Consider the following 21,705-nt stretch of genomic DNA (forward strand, 5'->3'; position numbering starts at 1 on the left):
TCTCTTGTTGTGGAGCACAGGCTTTAGGCACGCGGGCTTCAGTAGTTGTGGCTCGCGGGCTCTAGAGCGCAGGCTCAGTAGTTGTGGCGCACGGGCTTAGCTGCTCCCTATCAGATATTGTAATTATCTGAACCTAGTTAAAAATCAAAGTCATGTTTTTATATGTCCAGGAAAGAACAAATGGAAATGCAGAAAACAAACAATGAGGCCTTAAATAACAGCATTTAGGGTACTACTGTTGCTTTAGTTTGAACTCATATTAAAAAAACACAACTGTAGGGCTTCCCCGGTGGCGCAGTGGTTAAGAATCCGCCTGCCAGTGCAGGGGACACGGGTTCGAGCCCTGGTCCGGAAAGATCCCACATGCCGCAGAGCAACTAAGCCTGTGCTCCAAAACTACTGAGCCTCTACTCTAGAGCCCACGAGCCACAACTGCCGAAGCCTGCGCACCTAAGAGCAGGTGCTCCGCAACAAGGGAAGCCACCGCAATGAGAAGCCCACGCACCGCAACGAAGAGTAGCCCCCGCTCGCCACAACTAGAGAAAGCCCGTACTCAGCAACAAAGATCCAACGCAGCCAAAAAAAACTCAAAACGTATATTGAGGTACAGGAAGAATAGGCATTCAGCAAAACCAAAGAATGTTTGTTTGGTAATATTTGGGAAATGCTTGAAATTTTCTTACTTTTGGGTTATACTGAGATTTATTTCCAACTTGTATCCTTGCTAAGGCCAATAAGTAGTGTGCCTCTAAGCTCTGTCTGCAGTCTGTTCTAAAATTCCACGTAAACATAGTGATGTTTATGGAGCCCAGTTCTCAGTTCTCGTACTGTTGAGAAGGAACTAATTTCTACCCTGAGCTGACATTGTCTGAGTGCCCTTGGAGAGGGCCTTCAGAACTAGTTTCTCTAGTTTGCGTTTGTCTGGCTTCTTAATTAAATACATGGTGGCTTATCCTCAGTCCTTTGAGGTAACTGAACCGGCAGTGTGGACATTTGGGAACTTTTGCTTGCTTCCAGCTGCTACGCTTCCTTTTCAGGAGTGTCTGCCCTTCTTTTTCTCAAAGAGACGTGGAGAACAGTTGCAGCCAGTGGTTTGGGAAGGGAAGACAGTTTTGAGTTGGAGAATCAGTCACTTACTACAAGAAACAGAGTAGATTGGGGAGGGAGGGGATAGTCCCCCTCCCCCAGCCCTGTACTCAAAGAAACACATTCTCTGGCACAGAGGGAGGGAAAAGTGAGCTAGCCCTGTGGCTGACATGGTTGTGTTTGCCTTTCAACACAGTCACCTGACTTGTGCGGGGAAACGAAGGATGGACGCTCTTTCCCATGTTGTTACCTGCGATGACTACAGGAACTGTGATGGGTAGTAGTGGTGGAAATTTCATATTCCTAGCCAGCTTGAAAGTGGAAGATGGGAAATGGCTATAAAAATAGTATGGCTTAGATTTAGAAATCAACACTGACCAGAAATCCTAAAGGGAGTTTGACAGGCAGTACCAGACGGTCATTTATCTGAAATGCTCATCTTTCGCTGAGGAAGCATTTTCAGCACTGTGCCCTGGGACTAATAAGAGAGTGTAATTAATGATTCTGGTTGTAAGTCACCATGCCATCTGTTGAACTGCCCCTTGGCAACACATTAAGGGCTTTCTCTGATCTGTCAGACATTGATTATCATGAGCAGCTGCTGTTGGGTGGAACGTGGCACGCTACCATAGAGGACAGAGTCTTTGAGAAGGAGATTGGGTTGGTAGCGTGAATTAACTCTTTGTACGTCTCCCTTCCTCATAGTTGCACTTTCCTCCCTATATTTCTTGGGGGATCATTTCTGGTTTCTGTAGAACCAGTGGTTTGCTAGATGCCACAAGAGGTCATTAAGGCAGAGAGACGGATCAGAGATTTGAGTGTGTTTTGTTGCTTTCCAGCCCAAATTTCTTTACTCATCTGGACATTGGAATTCCATTGCTTTATAAGAATCAGAACAGGTATGTCCCACCACTGGAAAGTACAGATTCTGAACTGCCAGTTCTTATTCCAAACCATGTCTCTCAGCCACATGAGCAAAACTATTCATCATAAAAGTGGAGCTAAATTTGCTACATTTAAAAAAACAAACTACTAGGTATAACATAAGATGTTGAAAGATGGTTTTAGTTCTTTATCCATGTTTGCTAAAAATATGAACGGTTTGCTCCCTAGAATCTGAGATTTTTCTCTCATATCCCATAATAGACTGGTCTTAATTCCATTATATCCTTACAGTGATGATAAAACTTGCTAAGTATGTGCCACTTGAAAGGTGCATTATTACTATGAATTCTTATAAATCTTCCAAAAGTCTCTCACTGATGAGGACAGTAAGTAAAGTTACCTACCTTTTAACATTTTTTTTTTTAATACTGCCAATACTTGTTTTAAAACTGCCACATCATGAAGTCTGCTTTTATTTTTTTCTTTTGTTTTGTTTTGTTTTTGCGGTACGCGGGCCTCTCACTGTTGTGTCCTCTCCCATTGCGGAGCACAGGCTCCGGGCGCACAGGCTCAGCGGCCATGGCTCATGGGCCCAGCCGCTCCGCAACATGAGGGATCTTCCCGGACTGGGGCACGAACCCGTGTCCCCTGCATCGGCAGGCAGACTCTCAACCACTGCACCACCAGGGAAGCCCTGCTTTTATTTTTTAATCTTTTCATTGCTGTTGGTGTAGAATATGGAATTCTTAGAACTCTAGAAATGTAATTATTTGCTCGGGGGTCTTTTCTTCCCAAAGTTCTAATTTGTTAACACGTAAGGCTTTTTTTTTCCTTCAAGTTTATATCTTCCTTATGTAATAATCATACCTTTTTATTCTTTCACTTGAGAATTTTATGTTAGATTTCTCAGTGGCTTCTAAAGTTTGGGATAGGGAATATAATGATTCAGAGCCTAGGATGATTCAGACCCTGGGATGTAGAAGACAGAGTTATGGCTCACAGAGAGATTGTGTTTCTGCCCTCAAGGAAATCATATTCTTGAGTAAACAGCATCGGTGAACATAAAACCAAACTGAGGGGTTGTATATAATATAGATCAAGGAGACAATTGGCAATTGTGATTGTGGTTTAAGGTTAAGTCCAAACTTCCTCGCAGGCACTAAAGCCTTTTCTTAAAAGGAAGTAGCAGTTGAAGAAGGGAAATATGTTTATAAATGGAGAACAGCCCGGCCGGAGCAGACAGATTTATGAAAGGAGGCAAAGACAGAAGGTATGGGAGCGGGGTGCCGGAGCCCTCCTGTGGGAATTAGGCTCCATACTCTTTCAAGGGCTGCTTACTCAGTCATGAAGTCAACAAAGCCCATGCCAGGCAGGAGATAATCGGAGAGGAGCATGATGTACGCTCTCCCGTCAGTGAGCTTCCACTCTAGTGTGAGAAAAACAGCGAAAAAGGAGTTAAAGTAGAATGTGAGACATGTTCTAAGTAAGGGGACTGTCCTAACCCACTGTGTCTAAGTTAAAATAGACCAAGGAAAAATGAATATGTTAATGTTTAACATTAATTTGGTCCGAAGTTTATTTAAAATATAAGAGACTTATAAAATGCAGGGCAGTTTTTGAACAACATACTGCCTTCAGCAGGTCTTCCAAAGTTCATTAGAGTATGTGCTCTTTGGCTGCTCTTACAGTGTCAGGAACATAATTGTTCCTCAGTAAATATTTGTTCTGTGAGTGAAATTCATCACCTGATGAAACCTTATTTCATAAAGAAGAGGATTTTCTAGGTTGAATTAAAAAATTAATTCTTGGTTGTAAAGAATATATCAGTAAAGAAAGGTATTTGATGGAAACTGGGGGTTTCCTCCTTTGTGTTGCTTTTCTTTTTTTTCCTTGAAGTAGAATCATTCATTTTGAGATGGTTTTTTTTTTTTACCTTTTCTTTTATTTCTGCTTTTCCTTTTGGGTGTTATGGTAGACATTGGCCTTAAACTCCAGGCAGGGTTAGAAGGAGAGTTGCTTAATATTTGTCATGAACATGAGGAAACACAGAAATGGGAAAGAAGGCATGTAGAAGGAAGCACAAACAGCAGCCCCGAAGTGAGGATAAGGAATGTGGAGGATACAGAAGAAGGTGAATTCAAAAAGGAAAAGGCCAAAGGTACCAGAAAAGCCTCTAAACTTCAGTTCTTGGAGCAAAAGGAAGGTTTGTTTCTGGGTGACAGAGGTGACCATTAACCCAAGTGACTGCTAGAAGCTTACAAGCCATAGAGTAGGACAGACAAAGTGTCCGTCTTGTTTGGAGAAAGTATGATGTGGTATGTTCCGTCTGACTGATCAGGGCATGTGAAAAGCAGAGAGAGAGAGAGAAGGAAATCTATTTGTACAAGCATTGAAGAAAAAAAATCAAAAGGGGGAAGGTACCCAAAATTTTACCACCTTAACACATCAGTTGGTTTCTTTTACATCGTGGTGTTTGACTAGCAGTGCTCTAGAACTGAAAGGAGACAGTTCTGTGATTATACATGCCACTTGGTACACACACAGACTATATGCCACACAGGGAAGAGCTCTGGGGAGATGTGTTCCTATCTGCAGATTTTTTTTTAATTGAGGTGAAATGTATAGAACATAAAAGTAATAACCATTTTAAAGTGTATGCATTTCACTGGCGTTCAGTACATTCATAGTATTATGCAACCACCACCTGTATCAAGTTCCAAAACATTTCACATTCCGTCATACCAAAAGAAAACCCTGTACCCGTTAACGAGTCATTCCCTATGCGCCCCCTCCTCCCAGCCCCTGGCAACTGCCAGCCTGCTTTCTATCCCCATGGATTTGCCAGTGCTGGATAGTTGATATAATTGTGTCTGGCTTCTTTCACTTAACATGTTTTTTAGGTTCATCCACGTTGTAGCATGTATCAGTACTTCATTTCTTTTTATGGCTGAATTGTCCATTGTATAGATATGAAAAAATGTCTACCCATTAATTTGTTGATGGACAGTTGGATTGTTTCTGCATTTTGGCCATTATGAATAATGGTGCTGTAAACAGTTGTGTACAAGTTTTTGTGGGGATATACGTTTTATTTCTCTTGGGTATATGTATAACTAGGAATAGAATTGCTGGGTCCTAAGGTGAATGCTATGTTTAACTTTTTGAGGAACCACCAAAACTGTTTCCCATAGCAGCTGTACCACTTTACATTCCCATTAGCAGTGTATGAGGGTTTCAGTTTCTCCACATCCTCGTCAGCACGTGATAACTGTCTGTCTTTTTAAATTCTAGCCATCCTAGTGGATGTGAAGCGATATCTTGTGGTTTTGACTTGCATTTCCCTGACGACTAACGGGGATGAGCATCTTAGCATGTGCTTGGTGGCCATTTGTGTATCTTTTTTTTTTTTTTTGCGGTACGCGGGCCTCTCACTGTTGTGGCCTCTCCCATTGTGGAGCACAGGCTCCGGACGCGCAGGCTCAGCGGCCATGGCTCACGGGCCCAGCCGCTCCACGGCATGTGGGACCTTCCCGAACCGAGGCACGAACCCGCGTCCCCTGCATCGGCAGGCGGACTCTCAACCACTGCGCCACCAGGGAAGCCCTGTGTATCATTTTTTTGAGCAGTGTTTATTCAAGGCCTGTGCCCATTTTTGAATTGGGTTGGTTGGTTGGTCTTGAATTGTAAGAGTTCTTTGTATGTTCTGGATATTAGACTCTTGCCAGATAAATGCTTTGCAGATATTTTCTCCCATTTTATGAGTTGTCTTTTCATTTCTTCATAATGACCTTGGATGTAGTTAAGTTTTTAATTTTGGTGAGTTCTACTGTGTTTTTTCTTGTGTTGCTTGTGTTTTGGTATCACATTTAAGAATCCATTGGCAAATCCTGGATCATGAAGATTTACTCCTGTGTTTTCTTCCAGGAGTTTTGTAGTTTTAGCTTTTACGTTTGGGTCATTGAGTTAATTTTGGTATATGACGTGAGGTGGGGCAGGGGGACGTGCGTGCAACTTCATTGTCTGCATATAGATATCTAGTTGCCCCAGCACCATTTGTTGTCCCCCACTGAATACTTGGCACTTTTGTAAAAAATCGGTTGGCCATAGATGTATGGGTTTATTTCTGGACTGTCTGTTCTATTCCACTGATCTGTGTGTCTGTCCTATGCTGGTATCACAACTATTTTGATCACTGTAGCTTCATAGTAAGTTTTAAGATCAGAAAATGTGAGTCCTCAACTTTGTTGTTGTTTTTCAATATTGTTTGGCTATTTGGGGCCTGTTGCAATTCTGTGTGAATTTGAGGATCAGCTTTTCCATTTCTACAAGAAAGGCTGTTGGAGTTTTAATAGGAATTGTATTGAATCTGGAGATTGCTTTCGGCACTATTGCCATTTTAACAATCTTAAGCCTTCTAATCCATGAACATGAGATGTCTTCCCAATTATTTAGGTGTGCTTTAATTTCTGCTGCAGGATTTTAAAAGAGATGCTAGAATATCACTTACTGATGCATTTGATATTACAAAGGCCCTGTTTAGGTGCCCTCGGTATCAGGGACCACAGTAGAAGACAGCGTGCGCCTCCTTTCAGTAGGCAGTGTCTTACACACCTCTAGAAGGCATGCATATGTATGCGTGTGCGCTCAACAAAGTCACCAGGGCATGGTCAGTGACAGCCAGCTTCACTCTGCAGAGTAAAGGCCTGGATGTCTAGGTTAGGTCGTTAACAGGAGTACTGAGCTGGACAGAACCTTAGAGATTGTATAGTCCAGCTTCTGAATTGGTAAAGAAACTCAGACCCAGAGTTAGCCCAGACCAGGAATACAATTCAAAGCAGACATCTTGTGATTTTTATTGAGTTTGTGTTTTTGTTTGTTTATTGTGGGTTTTTTAAATTAGTTTATTTATTTCATAAGGTCAGGTCACAGCAGAAAGACACTCTACACAGAAGAGTAGCCAGAGTTGATCATTTCAGCAATCCCAAGAATCTTGTTTCAGAGACATGACATCTTATGTAGGGGGGTTAAAATGGTTGCATGAAAGCATTCTAAAGTGGCCCTCGAAAAAACCTTTCTGAATTTGAGAGAGCCCATTTTGCCACAAACGTTCCGAGTACCCTCCTGCTATAACTGTGCATGCCCTTGCTCTGCGAGGAAGGGAGAACTAGTTCATGGAACTTGGGCCTGCTGCTCCTTCCCCAGCGTGGCTCCTCCCCCTCAGCTGTGATGAATACTTGGGAGCACAACTTTCTACTTCAGGCAACACGGCTGGGAAGGGGGAGACAGCCCGGAATCCAGCGCTGTCTTGTGATTCTTCATGTATCTGTTTGTAATTTGGTTATAACAGACTTGAGCAAGTCTTTGACTGTAGCTGAGGGGCGCTAAACCAAACTGCTGGCCGTCTGTTGTTTTTGGCAGCATCCCCCACCTCCCTGCAGGGAGCAGGTGGTTAGAAGTGTTCATTCCTGTAATGGGATACGCAGTAGGTGGAGATAGAGAGCTCCTTTTTTGTCAGCTTTGGAGTAAATTCTCCCCTTTCCCCCTGGTGATGAAAGCCAGTATCTCATCGTCCATTAGGGCAGATGGGAGCAGGTGATCGAATCCTCATTTTATAATCGGAGGGGGTTTTTAAGAAAATTTTGGCCACACTGCGTGGCATGCAGAATCTTATTTCCCTGACCAGGGATTGAACCTGTGTCCCCTGCAGTGGAAGCTCGCAGTCCTAACCACTGGACCACCAGGGAATTCCCTAATCCTCACTTTAGATGAGAAGACAAAGATCAGCATTTATATGAGCAGTTCAAGGTCACAGAGGAAGTCAGTGAGGACCAGAAGCCCAGTCTCCTGAAACCTGACTCCAGTGATCATCTACTGTGTTCCCCTGGGAACTGAGAGGCCCTGCCTGGTTCCCTGCTAAGCAGTACTCACTGCCCTTCCTCAGCATGTCATTCTTTCCTCCCTAGACCAGCAGTGCTGTCAGCAGCACGGACTGTAGAATAGTCGTTGAGGCAGGTCAGTCTGCTCACATGGGTCAAGTGATGGGGGGTTTGTACTCGTATCCTTCCCCACACAGCAGGCCTTGGCTTGCTTACTGCTTTTTCATCCCTTTGATGTGGGACCCTTTTTTTTTTTTTTTAAATAGGTTTCCCTCCAGTAGGTGGGGACTTTCCTTGAGTTGTGTGGTTCTGTGAGTAATTTGGAGTTTGGAGGCAGTGTTTAGTCCTTGGATTCCTTCCATTCATTTTCGGTGCTGATTATAGCTCGGGCCAGATTTGCAGCTGGAACTTTTATCTATCGGTGTGTGTGCTTAGGTGTGTGTGTGTGTTCTTTCTATATTAATCTCTTGTCACTCCAGGGGGGAAAATGCCCCATATAATGTACTTTACTTACTTGGTGACCTAAGGGCATGGTTCACTGACATTTGAGACTTTACACTGAAAAAAGTGATGTGATTTCAAAGCTCTCCCAGCTGGAATTCCATACTTTTTGTTTTTTTAAAGAATTTCTTTTGGTGTGGACCAATTTTAAAGTCTTTATTGAATTTGTTACAATATTGCTTCTGTTTTATGTTTTGGGTTTTTTTGCCGCGAGGCATGTGGGATCTTAGCTCCCTGACCAGGGATCAAACCTGCACCCCCTGCATTGGAAGGGGAAGTTTTAACCATTGAACCACCAGGGAAGTCCCTGGAATTCCATACTTTTAGCCACAGTGTTGTTTTTGTATTTATAGTTCAACTTTTGATTAATCCTCCTCCTTCCTGAAACAGCTCCACTGAGTTTTAGCTGGTGTATGTGGCACTAATTTTTCATATTTATTTATAAAGTGCATATACATATTGAGTCAAAACAGCATCCGGGCCCCATGTCACTGCTTGTCTGTGAAAACATTCATTCTTATTCAACTTATATTCAGTTCTTTCTCTTTTCTTTTTTTCTGATTATAAAAGAAGCACATCATAGGAAACATAGAAAAATTAAGTATAAAGAAAAAAATCGTAATCTCACGACCCAGAGATAACTACTTTTAGTTTTGGTATATTTCTTTTATTTTTTTCCTCCTATTTTAAAATTAAAATAATCATAGTGTCATGCTTTTTAAAACTTTTATATGATCATTTTCCCTTATTGACAAAAACTTTATAAACATTTTAAATGGATGCTTGAATATCTGTGGTTGGATATTCAATGATTATTTTTATTGTACTGTTTCTTTTTTCTCCCCCCGCCCTCCACTTTGGACTTCTAGTCTGGATTATTCCTTCCTGTAAATTTCTAAAAATTGATTCTGTATGTGTGCAGATGTCTGCTTGTCTCTAAGTACCCTGCAGGTCATATGCATTTCAAAGTCTTTGCCACCAGTAGGCATATCTGTCTTAAGCGTTCTTGATCTTTTTCAAAGCATCTTAGGCAGTCTAGAACTTTATTGAGCTTTATAGACAGACAGATGGAAGATATATATGTATAATATGTGTATATATATCCACAAGTTAAGGATTAATCTTCGTTTTATGAAGGAATGAACATTGAATAGTTTAATCAGACAAATAGGGGTCTCTTCTAGGTTTTATCTGTTTACATTTGAAACAGATGTGGGAAAATAGCAATTCTTATTATAGTATTGACTTGAGTGAGCATAGCTTTTTTTTTTTTTTTTTTTTGTGGTATGCGGGCCTCTCACTGTTGTGGCCTCTCCTGTTGCGGAGCACAGGCTCCGGACGCGCAGGCTCAGCGGCCATGGCTCATGGGCCCAGCCGCTCCACGGCATGTGGGATCTTCCCAGACCGGGGCACGAACCCGTGTCCCCTGCATCGGCAGGCGGACTCTCAACCACTGTGCCACCAGGGAAGCCCGAGTGATCATAACTTTGAGACCAGAGTTCAGATTACAGAAATTTGAGCTCTTGTGTCTAGGTGTCTATTTGACCCAATGGGTACATGTTATTTTGAGCAAAGATCTATTTTAGTCTTTATGAATGTTCCTACTCCTGTTAAGGTGGGCCTTCTACTCCCACTTCAGGTTGTGATTTTTGAAGAAAGTAAAATTGGATTGTGGCATACTCTGCAATCTTCTAAGTTATATCTCTGACTTTGTTTTTCCTTATAAAATGTAGGGCCTGAAATAAGGTCAGAAAGAGTCTTTTTCCATGATCAGGGCAAAAATGTGCATGCTTATAATGAGTCAACCTGAAACCTTTACAAAGTCCCTGAGGTACATACAGCCTGCTTCCTGTAAAGAAGTGATGGTACCAGCCAAATGTCATTATGACTCTGCCAGCCTCCTTATTTGTTCTCTTCCTTATTCAGCTTCTTTCAGCATCTTTAGGAAAAAGTGTGGACCACTCTCTTGCTTCTTCCAGTCGTTAGGTACTTTGAGAATTTTAAGCAGAGTAACTTTGCAAATTTCAACTCAGCAAAAATTTGCCAGCAGCCTTCTAAGCATTCTTGGGGTTTGGATAGTGATTATATATAGACACAGCCCACTTTTTCTTCATAATGTCTGGTATGATGTATTTGGTGCTTTTCCGAGTCCTTTTATTTTGCCCATAGTGTTTCTGCTCCGTGGGACATAAACTCACTAGGAGTTATTCCCAGAAAGACACCGTTTGCCCCAGTTAGGATTTAGTGATGAGGACCTAAAGTGCCCATTCCAGGCTCTTTCTGACTTTCTCTACTGAGGCCAGTGGTCTTTGCAGCCTCTTGTCTTTGGTGTGGTTTTTCATTTATAAAATAATAATTTTACCCTCACCTGGGGCAAACAGGTTCCGATACTTGTCTAACCTAAGTTGTTAGTGTTTGCCTTTCTTTATCTCACAGGATCTTTAGGGCCAAGTTATTTTCCTTTCTGTGGAAGAAATCTCCAGTAGGCTGGCTGAAAGCATCCTTCTCAGCACGTGTAGTATACTTTTCCTCTCTAATATTTTTTAAAATCACATTCACACAAGCACACCCCTGCACCACTGCCACTATCCCTTTGTAACGTCGTGTTTCTCCTGCTGCCTCTGCTTACCCCATTGCGGTTTAGCAGGCGTATCTCCATTACTGTCTTTAGAATCTTCCACCAGTAGTCTAATCTCAAAAGCCAAAAGATACTTTTCAGTCTCTGTCTCTCATCTCCTTTTCTCTTTTTGGCCCTCTCTATAGCATTTTATACTGTTTAATAATTTTTATGTGTTTTCCTTCTCTGGTTTCTGTATCCCACCTTCTGCTGGCTCTAGGACTTTTGTCCTTTAATCAGCTTTTCTCCATCCTTGCCCTGTAAATATGGGCTTTCCTTTGGCTTTTTTCTTATTCCAGACCTTTTCCTTGAGTGACATAAAGTGGCTTCAGCTACCACCTTTGTGCTGATGGCTTAAATCTAAATCTTTACCTAGACACTTCCTTGTACTTAAGACCCATTTACTTATTTCCACAGATACTTCTTACTTAATATGGTCAAAACACACCATCTCTCCCCTTCCAACCTTTCCTTTCCTGCCCTTCTCCTCTCTTGGAGAAGAGCATTGCCATTCATCAAAACCAGACACTGGACCTCATCCAGTGTTTCTCCCCCTATTTTTCCCACCTCCCACGCCAAGCATTTCACCCTCCTCATGTCCCAGTCTCTCCCTCAGCTCCTCTGCTGCACCTCTGCCAGACAACCTCCCGTCGCCTGTCTTCCACATTGGAGTAGTCACCAAGCCATTGTGATCTTTGTCTCCTCAGGTTTTCTTGAATTTGTCCCCCTTCTCTTCATCTCTGTCTCCACCTCCACCACCTTAGTTCAGGCTGTCACTGTGTCTCCCCTGGTCACCTGCAGTAGCCTGGTTACTGATCCGTCTGCATTTGTTCTTATGCCCTGTGATCCATTCTTTGCATGGCACCCTGTGATGTTTTCAGCATGCAGCTCTGGGCATGTCATTCTCTGCTCAAAAATTTAAATGGCTTCCCATTGCTCCTAGAATATAGGCCCAAATCCTCGCATGTGGCCGTCCCCCTACCCCACCCCGGGACTTGGCCCCTGCTGACCTCATCAGCCATATCTCTTGCCATGTTCCATTGCATTTTGTATGTGCTGGCCTTCTTTTGTCTCTGGCTTCATATGTGCTGTTCCCTCTGTGTAGAACACTCTCTCCCTCCTTTACTTCCCACTGGTTACCCTTACCTGGTTGATCCCCATTCATCGTTTATATCCTAAGTCAAACAGTATTTCCCAGAAACCCCATCTCCACCCCATAAAGCCAGGTCTCTCCCCGCTGCCACCCTGCATATATACTGTCGTAGCTTCCTATCATTTTCCTTTAGAGCACCACATAGTTTGTCATTCTCTTTAGGGATTATTTGGTGATTCTCTGACCAGATCATAAAATCCTGGCTATATTGTCATTCTTTCATCCCCAACCCTAATCCCGATGCTTGGCTCAGCGTCTGACCTCAGGTGGCACATACGGTTGCAGTTCGGTTTATCTCCAGGTGCGGTCAGAGGATATCTTCAACAGGGACTCCTTCTGGTTGAGGACGTTCCTGCGAGATCTAGGCTCTACTCCTGAGACAAATTCTTTTTCTCACTCAGCTTTTAGATTGATAGGGTTGGACTATGGTGCCACCAAATTAAAAATTCTGTGACTTTTTTCCCCTCGTCTTGGAGGTCATGGGCCTTTTCATTTTCTCAAGCCAGCTTCTAGTAAATGTGCTAAATTTTCAGGTCACACTCAAATGGTTTGTGGGAGGAAGGATTTTGTATCCCATTAATAATTCTCTTTTTCTTCAATTCTGTACATCTTTAACATATAAATCAGGAAGATTAAATATTATAAAATAATAAACATGGGAAGGGTGATTGTTCTTTTCCCCTCTCAGATCTGCTCATTGACATTGAACAGTTTAACAAGTGCTTGGTCTCGTTCAGAACTCAACATCACCCCAGGATATAGGCATTATTTCCATTCCCATCTTAGGAGGATGCTAAGCCCAGCAAGGTAAAGTCACATGTCGTACCACAGACAAGAGGTGGAGTAGGATCTGAACCTTGGATTTTCTGACTCTGAGTTTTTTCTGTTCTACCACAGAGACCTACCTCCCTCCAGTGGGAGGGTGATATACCTTCAGTCTTTTGGAGGAGCTAGGAAATGCATTTTCTTCCTTTTTTTGCTAATGGGAAGGAATTGATGTTTTTTTATTGCTTATAGAGAGAGCTGTATCCAAATACTGTGCAGTAACCTACAGGCTAGCCTGCTTCAGGCAGACCATATAGCACTTAAAATTATAGTAAACATTGCTTAAAATTATTTTTTGTGAAAAATGTCCTTTTCCTTTCTACCCTTTGCTTCTCATCTGCCTTCTAGGAATGCTTGACTCCACCAGTATTAGGCTCAAAAGGAGAAACAGGTGAAAAGTTGGCACCTTCGATGCTTGCACAGCAATAACCTGGTTCTTTATTAAAATAGTCATTAAGGAAGTCAGTTTGTGGGGGCTTTCTTTGCATAAAACTTGCATTTTTGAAGGTTAACTTTTTAAAAAAGAATTAATTATAAATAATTCTTCCTGTACATTAGTATTTTGGTTTTATCTGGTTTTGTATGAGGGGTCCATTGCATAAATGGTGTAAGCATTTTTGAAGCACCCAGGTCATTCTTAAATGTCTCTTTTTAAAGCACTTTTATGGACATCTGTTAAATTGTACATTTTAGCTTTATGATTACATTAAGGTTTGAAAATTTGCCCAGTCCTAAAATTGATTTTATTTTTGTTAGTTTCATTTTTATTAGTTTAGTTATGTGTTTACAGTGACTTTTCATTCTTCTTCCCTTGCTTTTGCAATTCCCTATCAGAAGGGGGTTTTTGTTGTGATAGTAGAAGCTCCCTTAAACCTTTTGTGTAGAGGGTCCTCTGGGGAGAAGGCGATACCCTGCAGACACTTTGTGGTACGATTTCAGGTTTAAGAAGGCTGTTCCCAGTTGATCCCTCCAGTGGCTGGTTGGATTGCTCTGAGAATACTCCTAATTGTGGTCATTTTGTCATTTTCCCTTCTGGGAAGTACTTTGTGTGTTCTGTTGGAAGCGGGTGGGGGTGAGGGATTTCCTCCTCTGCCCCTCTTGAGCTTTTGTGGCTGGACTAGGAATAAAATTGACAGAAGGCAGATTGAGAGGAGAAAAAGAAACAAATTTTAATCATGTGCATGGAAATCTCATAAAAATGGGACCTAAGAAGTAGCCAGAGAAGGCAGCTTTTATACTTTTTAGACAAACAATAAATTTGTGAGGAATTGACAGCACAAAAAAACTTAGGCTTTGGGTGCTGAATTAGAAAAGACTCTAAACAGAGTTTAAGCTTGGGGTAGTAAATTAAAGAAGTAAAGTAACAAGGTTTGTTTATACAGGCTTCTTGGCTCTGAACTCCTTGGCTCTGACAGTGTTTCCTTCTACCTCCAGATGCAGAGTGAACCTTTCACATGAGAGATTTATTTCCTGCTTTTCAGGGAAACAGAGGAGGGTCAGAGTCTTTTTTTTTCTTCCTTATATCAGCGGCTTCTTAAGCAGCTTCAATTCAAAATAATCAATATGCCACGGTGGCATATTTTAGGGCAGCCCACTCTGAGCCCCAACAATACCTTTATTACTTATTTTAGTAATGGAGCCGCAAGGCCCTGAATACTGGGATCGGAGCCACGACTTCCTCTTTTCCCTGTATCTTGCATCTTACTCAGCAGCTCCAGCCCTGCTGTGACATCCCAGAATGTGTCATTTTGAGATGTCTCCGCTGCCACTAAGTCATATGGAGCATGGAGCTGGGTGAGAGAGAGGTGCAAGTCAGTGATGGGTTTTCAACGTTCCCGCGTAGATCCTTGAAGAAAAATTAAAAACAGCATTCTGATTTTCAGTCCAAAGATCTATAGGTTGTATTTTCCCTTAAGAAAAATGAATGAAAGAAAGAGAAATTAATTAACTAATTGGGGTTTAAGTAGAAGCTGTGACTTCTACATGTAGATCCTGTGAGCCTTAGTGGCAAGAGGTGAGCCTCCTGGCAGGACGAGGGGGCTGAGTGGGCACGTTAAGTAATCTTAGGGCGAGGATCAGCTTCCCCTTTCTGCCTGGCTCTCTTTACCCTTCATGCAATGAAGCCGTTCTTTGACTCTGAAGCCGTTCTCTGAACAGGGCCCTTCATAAACTTCTTCATGCATAATAACCCTTTATGATTCTTAATTGGGAGTAGCCAAGCAGTGGGTGATTCTTATATACCGTATGTCCTATAGCACAACAGGGCAAGATAAAGGAACACATGAGTCTTGTTACTGGAAATCTTATCAAATCAAGCCCCTGCCTGTGGTGGTATTTCTAACATAATATTTCTTATGTAAATACTTCTTAGCAAGAAAAAAGTAGGTTTGACAGTGTTTACATTTTGATCGTTATTTCTTACATGAGTTGCTAGAGGATATGCTTCTAATTTTGTTTGTTTTGAAAGTGAAATTCCTGTCGAAAGGTCACTGTGATGTCGGACCCTGTCGTTTCTAACCATCTTATCCCCAAGCGCATCTGCAGCATGTCAGATTTGGCTGACCGCTGTAACCAAGAAAGGCAAGGAATGTTTCAGCCTTGCTTCCTTCAGCCAGTTGTCTTGGTACTCCATGCTGGACTGTGTTCCCACAAAGTCAGCTGGATCCATAGGAAGCAGGGGGATGTTGGACACATTTTCTCCCTCTGGTTTGAAGAGTCTGTGAGGCAAGATTCCAGAGCTTTGTCAGGACCATAAATCCTCGGCATTATCTTAGAACTACGTGTTGGGCCTTTACCTTCTATGTTTTGAACATTTCTTGGCAGTCAATAAACCCAGGCAATTCCTCACAGGTGCCTGCTTTCCCCTCCACCTCCTCTCCTCAAGGATCCTGAAACAGGGCAGCCGTAGCAGCAAATCTGGTGGAACTCCTGCCTGTTTCATGGCTCCCCATGGCCTCTCTAGGGTGGCGTGGGGTTTGCTGCAGTAGGTGCCTGTAGCAGAATGGAGGATTCAGCTCAACCCATCACCTCTGCCACCACCCCAGTATAAATTATTCATGAGCAGGGAAGGAAAAGCAACGGCTGCCCGGGTTTGCCTTGTCTTTTCCTGCTTAAGGTAGGTAGTGGAGGAAGAGGCAAGTGTCTGAAGACAAGAGTACGAAAAAGAGCCGTGTGAAGTGTGGGTGAGGTGAATTAGCTGGCAGGGAGAGAAGACTGATGAGCAGGAGCGGTGCGGCGGCGTCATCTGCTGGTGTAAATGGTACAGGGCTTGATCTCTCGAATTCCTGTACCAGGCAGGGGAGCATGAGCCTTAGATTAAAGGCTAAGTCCTCTGTTACAAGTGTAAGGTATTTTAAGCAAGGAGCATGTGACCACCTTGCCACATCATTTGTTTGAATGGTACTTGGTGAGCTAAAGAGACTGTGGGATGCAGCACACTTAAATGAGTCAAAAGAACTTGAATAGGTCTCATCACTTTGAAGTTGGTTTTCATGGTATCATGAAAGGAAGCCTGGATTTCTGCTGAGCACAGGAGTTGCTGAGGGCATGGTTTGGAACCTTGTAGCAGCAGAGCTTGTGGACCACAGTTGTCAGAAGGCAGGCTAGTAATTTGAGAAAAAAGCTTCTTGGATTCTCCTGAGGTCTGTTTCCTTTGCCCGTCCAGAACCTAAGAGAATAACTGGAAAGGCAGCTAGCTGTCAAGGGAGTGCCGTGACCTAACTGGCATATTCTTCACAGGGACCACCGGGGAAGTCCCTGTTTTAACAGTTTTAAAAGCAGTCTTTACCTGTATTTAGATATTTAGAATATATATCTAGTCACTCTTGCTGATACATTTTAACCTCTTGTCCCATTGGTCATTTTTTTTGAAAGCTGTTTTTTAGAACAGTTTAGGTTCCCAGCAAAATTAAGACGAAGGTACAAAGATTTCCCACATACTTCCTATCCCCAAATATGTATAGTCTCCCAACTATCAACATTCTCCAGGTGTGGTACATTTGTTACTGTTGCTGAACCTACACTGACACACTATAATCACCTAAAGTCAGTAGTTTACATTAGAGTTCGCATTGGTGTTGCACATTCTGTGGGTTTGGACAAATGTATAATTTATCATTACAGTATTTTCACTACCCTAAAAATCATCCCTGCTCCACCTGTTCATCCCTCCCTACTTCCCTCCAACCTTTGCCTCCATGATTTTGCCTTTTCCAGAATGTCATATAGTTGGATTCATAGTTAGCCTTTTCAGATTGGCTTCTTTCACTAAATGATATGCGTTTAAGGTTTCTCCATGTCTTTTCATGGCTTGATAGCTCGTTTCTTTTTAGTGCTGAATAATATGCTGTTGTTTGGATGTACCAAAGTTTATTTATCCATTCACCTACTTAAGGACATCTTGGTTGATTCCAGCTTTTGGAAGTTAGGAATAAGGCTGTTATGAACATTCGCGTGCAGGTATTTGTGTGGGCATAGATATTCATTTCCTTTGGGTAAATACCAACAAGCATGATTGCTGGATCATATGGTAGGAGTATGTTTAGTTTTGTAAGAAGCCACCAAATTGTCTTCCAAAGTGGCTGTACCATTTTGCATTCCCACCAGCAGTGTATTTGAGAGTTCCTCTTGCTCCACATCCTAACCAACATGCGGTGTTGTCGGTGTTCTGTGCTTTGGCTATTCTAATAGGTGTGGGGTGGTATCGCAACAGTGTTTTGTTTTGTTTTGCGGTACGCGGGCCTCTCACTGCTGTGGCCTCTCCTGTTGCGGAGCACAGGCTCCGGACGCGCAGGCTCAGTGGCCGTGGCTCACGGGCCCAGCTGCTCCGTGGCATGTGGGATCCTCCCAGACCGGGGCACGAACCCATGTCCCCTGCATCGGCAGGCGGACTCTCAACCACTGCGCCACCAGGGAAGCCCCTCAACAGTGTTTTAATTTGCATGTCCCTGATGACGTGTGATGTCTTTCACAGACATTTTCTCCCAGTCTCTGGCTTGTCTTTTCATTCTCTTGACAGTCTGTTGCAGAGTTGAAATTTTTCATTTTAATGAAGTCCAGTTGTCAGTTCTTTCATGGATCATGCCATTGGTGTCGTATGTAAAAAGTCATCACCAAACCAAAGACCATTTAGATTTTCTTCTGTGTTATCTTCTAGGAGTTTTATGGTTTTGTGTTTTACCTTTAGGTCTCTGATTCATTTTGAGTTAATTTTTGTAAAGGATGTAAGATTTGTGTCTAGATCTGGTTTTTTGCATGTGGATGTCCAGTTGTTGAAAATACTATCTTTTCTCCACTGTATTGCCTTTGCTCCTTTGTCAAAGATCAGTTGATTATATGGGTCTATTTCTGGGCTCTCTATTCTGTTGCATTGATCTGTTTGTTTATTCTTTTGCCAGTATTGGCGTTGTCTGGATTACCACAGCTTAAAGTAAGTCTTAGAGTCAGGTAGTTTCTAACTTTGTTCTTCTTTTTTAACGTTGTGTTGGCTCTTCAGAATCTTTTGCCTCGCCATATAAACTTTAGAATTAGTTTGTCTGTATCTACAAAATAACTTGCTGTGGTTTTGTTGGGATTGCCTTGGATCTGTAGATCAAGTTGGGAAGAACAGACATCCTAATAGAATTGAATATTCCTATCCATGAACATGGAATATCTCTCCATTTATTTACTTCTGTGTTCAGTCATCAGAATTTTGTAATTTTCCTCCTATAGATCTTATACATATTTTGTTAGATTTATACTTTTAAGTATTTCATTGTTTTGGGGCTAATGTAAAGATATTGGGTTTTAATTTCAAATTCCACTAGTTCATCGCTGGTATATATAGGAAAGCAATTGACTTTTATATATTAACCTTGTATTTTGCAACTCTATGTTTTTTAATCCTTTTCAGTGAATCCCACTTTCATCCTTTCTCTCGTGATGCCCTCCTCCTAGGCTCATGCAACTGCTCTTAAAATAGAAATCCCTATGGGAAGAGAATGAGAAGAAATGCCATGGCACAAGGAGGTATGGGTATGATCCATCCACTTTCAGAGTGGCCTGAAGAGAGGACTTTAATATGGAACATATTTCCTTTTATTAAAATGAAGTTTCTGTGGTGATATCTAGAATATAATAGCAGCCTAAGCATGATGAGATACCTCTCCACTCTCCTAAACAGGAATAAATGGGATTTTTTTTTTTTAAGATTGCCTTTGAAGAGAGTTATTTGAACTTAAGGTAGTGTGGGGGTGTTATCAGATCAATCACCTTTCTTTTTAAAAAAAATATTTATTTATTTATTATTTATTTATTTAGGCTGCACCAGGTCTTAGTTGCAGCATGTGGACTTCTTAGTTGCGGCATGCATGCGGGATCTAGTTCCCCAACCAGGGATCAAACCCCGGCCTCCTGCATTGGGAGTGCAAGAGTCTTCCCACTGGACCACCAGGGAAGTCCCAGCCACCTTTCCTTTTGACTTCAGGTGGACTTGCTAAATTAGTCTAAGGATTACCCAAGAGTGAGGACCCTTGGATTCTGATCTCAGGTCAGCTCACTAGAGACTCGGTGATTTTCAAACTGTTCTTGAGGAATTCCTTCAACTGAAGTGCTCTGTAGCTACCAAGACTGGATGGCTCTGAGTTGAGGTGGCTTTCAGTTGTCAGCTTTGGTCAGAGGATTTGGGCAGGGAGCAAGGGGTAACTATTCAGTAACTATTTTACCTTTTTTGTACCTAGAATTCAGGAGAAGTTAAATAAATGACTCCATGTCCAGTAATAGAGAATTGGTCTTCTCTGTTAATTTCCTGTGAAGTCTGTGAAACCAAAGACGAAAACTATTTGTGGAGGGAAGGACAGAGAACCTTCACGTTTTAGGTCCTCAGATTTGAAAGTAGTTTTCAGTTTCAAGAATGAAAGGTGATTACTTTATGTGGTGTGCTTGTGCATGATATTATCTTTTATATATTGTTAATTCATTGGGCAGCTGTGTAGACACCTGCTGTTTACAGGGCACTGCTGGGCATGGTGGATGCTGGGTGAAGCATATAGGTCTGGTCCTAGCCTCCCGACGCTTACTAGTTTGATGGAGGAGTCACTATCAATAATTAACGTAAGTCATTATTTTAGTTGTATTAAGTCTACGAAGGTAAAACATGGGGTGCCAGGAGAGCTTACTTTCTTAACCTGTCACTTGTCTGTTCGTTTGATGGCTTGTGTGAGCAGCTCTCATTTCAGGTGGAAGGCTGACCGCCACCAGTCATGTAGGGGTGGAGCCTCCCTGCCCATTTCCCCATTCCCCTCTTCCACTCCTTGCTTGGAATTTGTCTTTACAACTCAAAGTAAGTGTTCTTCATTTAACCTTTTTCCTGTCTTATCACTCTTCCTAGGAGTGCTTAAGCTTATGCCCTCAAACCCTTTGCCTCTCAGGTGTCTGGCATGAAGGAATCTGGAACTTGAAGAAAAACCTTACGAGTGGTTCAGTTCCTTCAGTTTTCAGATAAAGAAGGATGAAGGAAAGGAGGGAACACATCCACAGTCACACAGAAACTAAAAGAGCCAGAACTAAACCCAGGGCTTTGCGTCTTAGCCCAGTGCTTTCTGTTACCTTCCTGCAGGAGACGCTTTAGTCACCAAAGGCCCAGCCTCAGGAACCTCCTTATCTTTGCAGAAACACCAAGGAGGGTGACACAGAGGGAAAAAGTCAAGCCCCAAAGGGGTTGTAAACCACAGATCTCACACGGCCCAGAGTTGTTACTCCATACAGATTTACCAAGAAGACCTTTTAGCTGGGAGCTGAGGAAAGAAAACAGTATATTCAGTTCCTGTCATCAGGGGAGTCATATTTTAGGGGAACATAGAAGTCTTATATGTATGGAGAGAGTACCTAAGAGCAGTCTGTTAGGGGCGCAGTGCACAGGAAGGCCAGTGGAGATGGGGACCAACGTCTTGGATAAGGAGGAAAGATTTTTCTAGAGGAGTGGGACTCAGCAAGTAGGCGAAGGAGTGGAGTCAGGACTTTGCCAGGACCAGGAGAAGAAAGAGATCCCTTCAGGCTTGAGGGGAATCCTGAACAAACGGCCTGTGCAAGCTCTGGCATATGCATGGGGGGTTGGGAAGTTGTAAGAAGACCTTGCTGCTGGGAGCAGTCATGGAGATAGTGCCGTGCCATGCTTCCCTTTCTCAGAGGAGTGACTTGAAAGCTGGGCTTCTGGAAGATAAGTCTGTTCAGGGGAGTCTACTAGAAGGCGTCAGCTGGGCCTTGCCGCACTTCTCAGGTGTGGAACAAGGAATTCCTGGACACAGGCAGTGGCAGTGGGAATTTTAAGCTTCTGTAGTCCTTGTCTACGAAGATAATAACTCTGGGTTAATCTAAGTTTAACACAGAAAATATAGCTTTATAGTGGTTTTTCTAGCCATGTCTAGGTGGAGTTTTCAAAAAGGTTTTAAAGCTTAGGCTTTATTTTATTTTATAAAGTATTCTGAAATAGATAAGAACCAAAGACACCGCAAATACAGAACATCACTTTTTACTTCCAAATCTCAAGTGCTTAGCTGAATACCATTTCATTCACTGTTGCCAGTATTGAGCTCTTGAGCTTTCCTTTTTTTATTTAAAGTTTTGCCTTTTGAGAGTTTGAATGAATGTTTAGCTGAATGGGGGAGGGGCTCTCTGGTGAGGAGCACGCAGAGCAAGAAGGTGAGAGTATCTGTATCTGCTCTTTAAACCTGACCATCAGCACACACAGACTTAACTGCATTGTGTTCTCTTTGTCTCCTTAG

At 42.4% G+C, this 21,705-nt stretch overlaps 1 protein-coding gene across 10 annotated transcripts in view; it reads left to right on the forward strand.

The window, feature by feature from the left end:
- Positions 1–21,705, forward strand: part of RPRD1B (regulation of nuclear pre-mRNA domain containing 1B) — a 76,940-nt gene that overhangs the window by 31,377 nt on the left and 23,858 nt on the right. Inside the window, exon 7 of one of the 10 annotated variants that reach the window (XR_016387917.1) lies at positions 20,149–20,264. The exons of 7 other annotated variants lie outside the window; for them this stretch is intronic. Coding sequence is in view for 2 of the 3 variants with exons in the window: in XM_089896856.1 (XP_089752982.1) it covers positions 20,149–20,172 (24 nt within the window). In the remaining variant the exon portion in view is untranslated. Of the gene's footprint in view, positions 1–18,836; positions 21,700–21,705 lie in introns of those variants that run through there. 2 more of the 10 variants (XM_089896856.1, XM_089896857.1) reach the window with 2 other exon arrangements.

Source organism: Delphinapterus leucas, chromosome 15 (genome assembly GCF_059928025.1).
Source record: "Delphinapterus leucas isolate spDelLeu-1000000601 "Yukka" chromosome 15, BTC_Dleu_Yukka2, whole genome shotgun sequence".
Taxonomy (NCBI): Eukaryota; Metazoa; Chordata; class Mammalia; order Artiodactyla; family Monodontidae; genus Delphinapterus; species Delphinapterus leucas.